The sequence below is a fragment of the Numida meleagris genome, chromosome 5, assembly GCF_002078875.1.
Source record: "Numida meleagris isolate 19003 breed g44 Domestic line chromosome 5, NumMel1.0, whole genome shotgun sequence".
Lineage (NCBI taxonomy): Eukaryota > Metazoa > Chordata > Aves > Galliformes > Numididae > Numida > Numida meleagris.
Window position 1 is genome coordinate 56,234,648 of NC_034413.1, and position 8,827 is coordinate 56,243,474.

General features: G+C 52.1%; 1 protein-coding gene across 2 annotated transcripts in view; it reads right to left on the minus strand.

The window, feature by feature from the left end:
- Positions 1-8,827, minus strand: part of SLC4A3 (solute carrier family 4 member 3) — a 29,820-nt gene extending 20,993 nt beyond the window's left edge. Inside the window, exons 1-5 of one of the 2 annotated variants that reach the window (XM_021398592.1) lie at positions 8,799-8,827; positions 5,003-5,143; positions 4,142-4,298; positions 499-836; positions 58-200 (exon numbers count right to left, since the gene is read on the minus strand). In XM_021398592.1, the coding sequence (XP_021254267.1) occupies positions 58-200; positions 499-836; positions 4,142-4,298; positions 5,003-5,056 (692 nt within the window). In that variant the 5' untranslated portion in view covers positions 5,057-5,143; positions 8,799-8,827. Of the gene's footprint in view, positions 1-57; positions 201-498; positions 837-4,141; positions 4,299-5,002; positions 8,735-8,798 lie in introns of those variants that run through there. The other variant, XM_021398593.1, reaches the window with a different exon arrangement.

Genomic DNA, 8,827 nt, shown 5'->3' on the forward strand with positions numbered 1-8,827 from the left:
GTCTGCACGGTGACCAAGCCATGGAGGGTGGCAGCAGCTCAGCACCTGCCCTCCTACCTGCGGAGGGAGGCAGGGCCCTTGTCCTGCAGCAGCTCAGTGAAGCGCGGTGTGGAGGACAGGATGCCACACTCCTCTTCCACGTGGAACTGCGCCGGGGCCAGAGCGCTGCCAGACTCATCCTCATCGCTGCCAATGGTGAACTGCGGAGACAACAGCCTTGAGAGCACGAGCCAGGCCAGGCACACATGTACCCCCCACGTCCCCTCCACATCCGCACAGCCTAGAAAAGGCTACACAAACTTCTCCCCCTCATGTCTGATACCCTCTAAGAACAGTCACACTGATCTTCCCTCATGTCTTACACTTCCAAAATGGTCATGCATACACCTTCCTCAGCATCCATTCCAGACAATGATTTCTCCGTCACTGTCCCCTCAACCTTCCTCCCGCTATCCCCAGCCTCCAAGCCCCACTCAGGCAGGGATGCCCCAGCCTTGCCTTTGGTTTGCTTGAGGGCTCCAGCTTAGGGGATGTGTCCTTCCCACGAGCTTTGCCCTCAGACTCTGCAAAGATCTCCTTCTCCTGGGCTTCCTCTGCCTCAGACTCTCCTTCTTCCTCTTCTTCTTCTTCCTCCTCTTCTTCCTCCTCTTCTCCTCCTTCCTCGTCCACTTCTTGGATGGTGGGGGTGACTTCTGAGGGGGGTACTGAGGTTTTCTTCTTTTTCCTTCTTCTTTTTTTCCTCCTGCTGGCACGGGGGGGCCTCTTTTGGAACTTGAGGGCAGAAGGGAGGTGAGTGGAAAGGGGATGATGGATGTGGTGCGAGGTTTGGCGGTGGACTGAGAGAGAAAAAGAGAGTCAGAGGGGCAGGAAGAGGCTGGGAGGAACCTGCCAGGCGCCCCTCCAGGAAACAGCATGGTCTGGAGATCAAGGGCCAGGAAGGGCAAGGAGAGCCACCAGCCCGCAGGGACACAGCAAAGCTCTTCCAGCGATGTGGCAGGCTGTGGCCAGCCTGAAGTGGCTGAGGAGGCAGCCCTCATGCAGTGCCAAACCACCCCAACATGGCTTTGCCACCCGAGCAAGGCAGGGCCCTCCTGAGGCTGCTGAAAGCCATTCACATGGCTGTGCAGAGCTGCAGGGACCTGCCAGAGACAACACCCCCTTCCTAAACACAGGGAAGCACTTCTCACATTCTCAAACAAGCAGAGTTTGGGCCATTTACAAACATTTCTTTCCTGCATAGTGTTCTTCAGTTGGACTTAAATAGATGTGCCTTATTATACCCACAAGCTTGGACTCACAGATTGAGACTTTTAGTGCAGATACATCATAAATTCACGTCCCAAGTTCTGTGAGGTACCAGCCTCTGAAATGCAGGCTCAGTTAGGAGGTTCTCTTTAAAAACCAGGGTAAAAAACAGGGCAGAAGGACTTTTCTTCAAACTAATCCACAAAGAGAAATTCATACAGAGTTGACCTGGGTGTCGTGGGAATTACACAACGAGACGAAATTAATGGCATTTCTGAGCCATCACTCAAAACCAATGTTAATGCACCACGCAGGGAGCAGGGTAAGCTCAGCATCTCCCAGCAAGAGATGGGAAAGCCACTTCTGCCTGGTCTATCCACAGGCACAAAGCCTCCCAGATGCAGCCTGCAGGATGCACGGCCCCTGGGGCTGCACCCGGAGCAGCTGAAATGACGGGGGCACCAGCCGCTTTGCAAGGGGGCTTTGCTCAGCAGCTCTTCCTGAGGAATTGTTTCCAGCCTGTTTTGATTTGGTTCCTTCCCAGCTTTCCTGTGACATGGCAGCAAAATCTGTTTATAGTGAAAACTACCTTCAAAGGACATTTTCAATGGAAGCTTTAACCTTCTCCCTGGGAGAGCCAGGCAGGTTCATTGTTCTGGTGTCATGTTTCCTTTCCTTTGGTTTCTCAAGTCTTTTCTCCCTTGTTTCCCCCCTTGGGAACAGCAGGAATATTTCACACACCCCCTTGGTTCAGCCTTGTGGCAAGATTAGAAGAGGTTGGGAATGGTCAGACAAATGCAAAATGGGAAGTTTTGGCTCTTAACGAACACTTTTTCATCCAAAGAGTTCTTTAGTTCTTTGCTTTGAATAGATAGGTTTGGGCAGAAAGACACTCCTGTCCTGCACCCCCTGAGCACTGCTCTGCCTGCCGTGGATAGGTCAGGCATCAATTTCTCATGCAACAATAAGCAAGAAAGGCCCCGACAGCACACAAAGCTGCTGCTGAAGTCACAGCCCAGCTCTCACTTCTGGGCTGTTCGCATCAGCCCAAGACAGAAGCGTCTGCATTTTGGACCTGCAGAGACCCCAAGCTTTGGGCTGCGGGGAAGCGCAGCGATGGCAAGTGGCTGGTCTGGCATAGAGCAGAGCAGCACCATCCTTCACCTTGGCACTTCTCCTGCTAGCTGATCACTTCTCCTACAGAGGAAGCCTGGAGGGGGGAAAAACACATCTCTTCCAAGCACAGAACCCATTGTGCTTCCCTCTTCTTCCTCCCCATCCTTCAGCAGCTTCTCTGCACCCAGCCTCTACTCTCCTTCCCAACCCTTCCTTGCGTTGCCTTTCTGAATGGAAAGCTATGACCAAACCAGTGTCCTAGATGTTTGATTACACCTTCCAGTGAACAAAAGATATGAAAAAGTAATTTGGATATGGAGTCCAGAAGGAAGAGTCCACATATTAGTAGTTCCTGGCTTTGAATTGGGCAGGAAACATTTTTAAAACCAGAGAGCATTCACCTCCATGAGCCTGTACAATATCTTTCAAAGTCTAATAACCTAACCAGATCTTTCAGCTTCATGAATACAAGCATAAAATTTCCGATAGCCAGGTTTGACATAGTCTTAGCCCTAGATAACAGGGTCACATCAGAAGCTCAAAGGAAAACAAGCTTGATTCTAACAAAGAGAGAAAAACTCTTATATTTAAGAAAAAAAATCCAGCAAAACAGCACAAATCTCTAGGCAAATTTTCTAAGCTACTGCCATGCATGCTCAAGCAGATTATCTGCGTGCTCTGCGCCAACTCACACACCTGTGCACACACACAGAGCTCTGAGCAGGTAAGTACTGCCAGCACAGTACAGGTATTCAACCCGCAGCAAAGCGATGAGCACCCTGCAGCCATGAGTGCGAGTGACTGTGTGCTCAGGTGGAAAGTGCTGTTTGAATGTAGCCTCTGTAGAGAGATGGCACAAGCAGAAAGTAGCAGCTGGAGTGCATTATAGTAATTGAATGTTAGTAGCAAACTTTTACAACACCAATTGGAAATGAGTGGCCAAGCAGAAAACAGCCTGGTGATGTACTTAGAACAAAATGTTCCTAAGGTTGTATCCTATCAAAGCTAAGCTGGGAAATAAACAGTATCTGATTGCGGAGAGCCAGAGACTGGGAAACTCACCCAACCATTGCTACTTGTCTGCCACACACCGGCCTGCTGGCCGGGGGGCTCTTCCTGCCCGTTACCACTGTTACTGCAACTTACTGTGACCAGCTACAGCAGGCAATAGCTTATGACTGCTCTTGTGGGCACACTCTCATTCTACAGCCAAAGTGACTCTGACTGTTGTCTTCTTCGTGGAAGGGCAATTAGAGGAATGAACACACTGATCAGAGGATTTCAGGTGAAATAGCTGCAGCATTTTAGACTCATGCTCCATTTCTAATTTTCAATCCTTTTTTGAGCAAATAAGCCTGATGGTTTCATGGTTGCTATTTAGAAATACACGGGCATGTCTGACTGGAGCCATCTGCTTTCAGACTGGGGAGGACAGCCTGGCTTCTAGCCATATTTGGATGTTTCTTTGCAGCCATATGGAAGAAAAGTAGTTTCAAACTGGAAACTTCAGTTTGGTGGAGGTGGCTGCAGAGGTCCCTGACACTGGGTGGGGAGGTGACCTGAGCTGTGCGTCACGTGGGCTGAGCAGGAGCTACACCCTTAGGAAAAGGGGACACTGGTACAAACCGGGATGAGGCAGTGGGCACTGGGTGTAAGCAGCACTTTGGGAATGCTCTAAAGGGAGGAAGGGTTTGCGGGTCCCTGGTAAAAGGCCGCAGAGTACAGGAGGCTGAGCGAGGGTTAGGAATGGATGTGGGCACAATAGTTGAAACCTACATACATTCAAAATCTCTCTCACTGTAGCTGCGTCTCTGCTTCTCCAGATCGCTCGATGCTGACTTGCTTATCAGGTCCCCAAATCTCTCGATTGATAAAGTCTTATCCAAGTCCTCATCGTCCTCGGCACCAGGAGAGGCTTTCTCTGCACGATCTCTGCCCTGCACAGAAATCGCCAGATAACAATCAAACACTGCAAACACTACTATCCTCCAGGTTCTCGTGCCCTGCAGATGGTGCTGGGCTTCTGAGGAGCAGCAGTCAGCATCCCACGGGGCAGGGGAACAGTTACTCATTTCTGGGCACAGCTCCTCTGCAATCCTGGGGCTCCTCTTTCCCTTGGCATGCCTTCCTCAGACCTTTCTGCCTACTTTCCTTACGTTTCAGGCTATGGGTGCTCCTCTGCCTTTTGCTGGGGGATAATCACCAGGTGACACCTGTCCTTTCTGCCTCCTGAGCAGCTGCAGCTGGTACAATTGTCTGTCAATGCAGCCAAAATGCCAGTGCTGAGCTGTTGTGGACTCCTGAGTTTCCATGGAAACAGGAGGAGGCCCAACTGTGACAAATCTGTCTGTGCTGGGCACAAAGAGGGAGCAAGGTGGCTTTAGCCGAGCTGTGCCTCCCCACAACACCCCCAGCTGCCCCCTGGCACCACAAAGCCCCTGCAGCTCCCATCCCACCAGGGCTACTGACACTGTATGCTCCCAGAGGCTCCTGCTGTTTGCCAACACCACCCGATGGCATGTTAAAGCAGCCTCCAGCCTTCTCTGGACCTCAGCTTGCTGTCTGCATGGGGAGTGCATCTGGCCTTGAGGGCAGTTCCCAGGGCAGACATGGCACTGCTGCTGCCAGATTCCCACCTCACCTGCTGCAGGTCGATGAAGGCATCTCCTACGGGAGGGGACTCGCCAGCTGCCATTTTGGTTCAGGACCTAAGGGCCTGGGCAAAATATCAACCCTTTTCTTTCACCGGCAGGCACCCAGCAAACCTGGAGAGTGGCATAACCTGTGGAGAGAGGGCAGGACAAGGGAACGTTGTGGGACACTGCCACCCGCTGCCCTCAGTCCCTGTGGTCCTAACCCAGAGAGGCCGCCTCAGGGAAGCTGCAGCACCAGGGCAAGCTGAGCCCAGCATGGCTGCACCACCTCCTGTCCCATCAGGAGGAGCTGGAGACGGTTGACAGAGCGGCACGGGGAAGATTCAGGCCTCTGAAAACCCATCTGAACTCATGCGGAGAAGGAGAGAAGCTGTAAGCACATCCACAGCACTTTGCACAGGGGGATGGATAAGCAAAGTGCTCTCATCTCGCTGAGCAAGAGAAGAGACATTTGTTAACACTACAAGGGAAGAATACAAATGACTACAAAACTGCCAAAAGGGAACATTTTTTTTAGTGATGTCACTGGGGGGAAAAAAGTGCAAAATTAGAGGATAGCTTGGCTATCTCTCTGGGTAACAAGTTGTCGTATTTATGACAAAACCCATCTTCCAGAATAAGCTATCACCTAGCTGTGAAAGCTTTGAAGAAGTATTACAGGACTACAGGCTACATCCCAGAGATCTGCTCAGGCATTTCTTAACATCCCATCTGAAGTACCTGGTATGGGCCACTGTTGGAGATGTGACTCTAAAACAGATGGTCTAAAGGTGACAAAAGTAAGGCCACTTCATCATCCCTCCCTCTACCTTTGGAGATCTCCAGACGGTGCTATAACAGACCCTCTGCTTATTCTGCCCACCTGAAGGCACATGAATGAAGCCAAGAATTGTGGGACCATCTGCAAGGCAACTTTGAGGAGCAAATGTCATCACCGATGAAGCACACTCTCCTGGTCCAAGCTACCTTTCTCAAGCCATTTGTACAGATTTAGCTCACAAACCATTTCCATAGATTTAGTAGCTACCTCAGGATACAGTCATGCAAATGAACAAACTATTGAACAGCGCCAGAAGCACTACAGCTAGAAGCCAGACATGCTGCAATGCGATATGGCTGCAAGCAGCAGAGCGCAATACAGGGGCTGCACACCCAGGCCTTGCAGGCACGGATGCCGGTTGCTCCTTCTGCGGTTCCAGGATCACTCCACGTGCAGTATTTGCTCAGTGCTGGGCAGAGCAGAGGTGGAAAGACTCAAACTATGGGTATTTGTTAATGACAGGGGGAGTGAACTTGAAGGGACAGAGCACTAGGGACACGGTTTAGTGGGCATGGTGGTGATAGGCTGATGACTGGACCAGATGACCTTAGAGTCTTTTCCAACCTTAATGATTCCATGAGGAACACCAGAGGAACTAACAAAGCTTCGTGGATAGAAAGATAGTTAAAATGTAAGGCAAAGCCTGCTAGCTAAATAACCTGAGATTTTTGCTGTTCTTTCCCTCACTTTGAATTTCACCCTCCTGATTATCATGAGCAAGGCAAAACTTAATAGAAGAAGCTCCTCAAGCACATCTCATTGGACTCCACAGGGACCAAACCCCTCTATGAGACCTGAACAGCTCGAGAGACATGCTGCACCGAGACAGAAGTCTAAAAAGCAAATGGAGAACCCAAACAAAAAGGAACAGGATGAAAATACCCAATTCATTCTGTAGGTCTGCGAGGGCTCCTCCTTAAGCTGTAATATTCATGTTTGCACCCTGTTTTCCAAGAGAGATGGAAACAAAAGGGTTCAGAGAGAAAGCAGAAAAAGGAGAAAGGTCTGGAAATGAGCTGTAAGTGGAGACTATTTTTTTTCCACAGGAGACGTGATGGAGAAAAGGGTAAAACATGTCTTTTATTTCCTTTTGCTTTTAACTCAAGAAGAGGGTATCATTGCACAAAATCCAACAGCAGCAAATTTGAAACTGAAGGCTGCAGGAAGCGCTCTCGGCACATCGCTCCCGTTGGGTGCGTTCATTGCTGGCCGCTAGAGGCCACCTGCCCCTTGTTCTGCAGCCTGCTGCAACCTGTCAGAGAGGCTCCTCGCATCCCGCCTGGCATTTCTATCACCTGCAACAGAAGGAGTTCAGAGAAGAGCAACAAAATCTGCCAGCAGGCCAGAGGGATTGGTTATAAGGAAAGGTTAGGAGCTAAATTTGTCTGGCGCAGTATGGGATGACTAAGATGGGGAGGGGACGTGCCAGCACTCTGGAAGCATCTCAAGGGTGTGAAACACGAATAAAGGTTGTTGATGGGTTTTTTTTTTTCAGGTGATCCCACACAAAGAGACTCCAAATGGAGTTAAAATGTAAAAGAGAAGTTTGAAATGAATATCAGGGAGGGTTTTGCTAATGAGCATCGTGCTGATGCGCAGCCTGCTGCGAGCCCTGCCTGGGCTGCCGTCAGAGGAATACAAGACAAAGGGGGTAATAACAGCAAAGAAAGCTGAAAGGAGGATACCTCCATCCTGCTCCATCGCCTGCTTGTGGGGAGGACGTGATTCAGCATTCCTGCTGCAAGTAATTTTCAGTAATAGAAGCGTGATGCCAGCAGGCCAGATTGGAAGGGAAGAAAGCAAAACGCGCAGGCTGCTGGCTGGCACGCTCTCACACCTTCCCTCTCTCTTCACCAGTGCATTATCCCTGCTTACGGCAATTTCTGCAGGGACTCTCCCCTCAGAACACAGCTGTCAGCGTCAGCAACAGCACGGGCTCACCCACACTGCTGTGCCGCACCCCGACAGTCTTGGCCGGAGGCAAACAGGCAGGCATGTCCCCGCTGACAGCTCCCAGGGGCCACATGTTGCTGACAGCTTCCAGAGGGGCTTCCCTGGTCCCCAAAGGCCACTTCACTGCGCCAGGGCAGGAACTGCCCTGCTTTGTGAAGGAAGCACACAGGGAGGGGCTCACTGCCCTTGCTGCCCCTTGGCAGAAGGTTTGGATCCCAGCCACATGGGCAAGAGGAGAAACAGCTCCCAGGTCCCCTCAGCTCCCTCCTAATCCGCCGGCAATCCGGCTGGGAGCCATGGAGTGTCTAGACAAGGGGCTGCTGCAGGGAGAGGAATAAAGCCCCATGGGCACAGCCAGCACTGGGATGCGGAAGGGCTGGAGGCGCTCGAAGGAGTGGGACCGGGGGTCTGGAAAGGTTTCCCCATGCAGGCTGAGCTCGGCCAGGGCTGAGCAGGAGGTGCTGCCACAGTCTGAGAGCCGAACCAGATGGAAGCACTGAGACCGGCTCTCCTGCACCCCGGGAGAGGGCCAGGGCCAGGCACGGCACAAGGAAAAGCAGCAGCACTTAAAGCAGCGAGCACACGAAGTTTTTAGGCATCAATGGTTTAACCTGTGGCTTTCTCTTCTACACGGCTACACTGTAACTTCAGCGACTTCCATATCCTACCGAACAGGCAGACAAACCGACACAGGACCGTTATTTGTGGGGTACAGCACGTTCCCCTGGCTCTCTGCTCCCAGAGGCGCCGGGCAGGACGGGGCTGGCACAGACACGGACACACACACAGGCAGAACCACTTCGAAAGGACGCAGCCGCACCGGATAAGAAGCCAGCCCTGCGCCTGGACGGCCCCGACGGACACACGGACAGCCCCGACGGACACACGGACAGCCGGCAGAACGGGACAGGGGCAGCAGGGGCCACCGCGCACCGCGCCCCTGCTCACGCCCTCCGCGAGGCACCGGCGCCCCCCACGCGTGTCCGCGGCCCCCCCGGCCCGGCCCCTACCTCGCACCGCTGGGTTAGGAGAGCCGCCC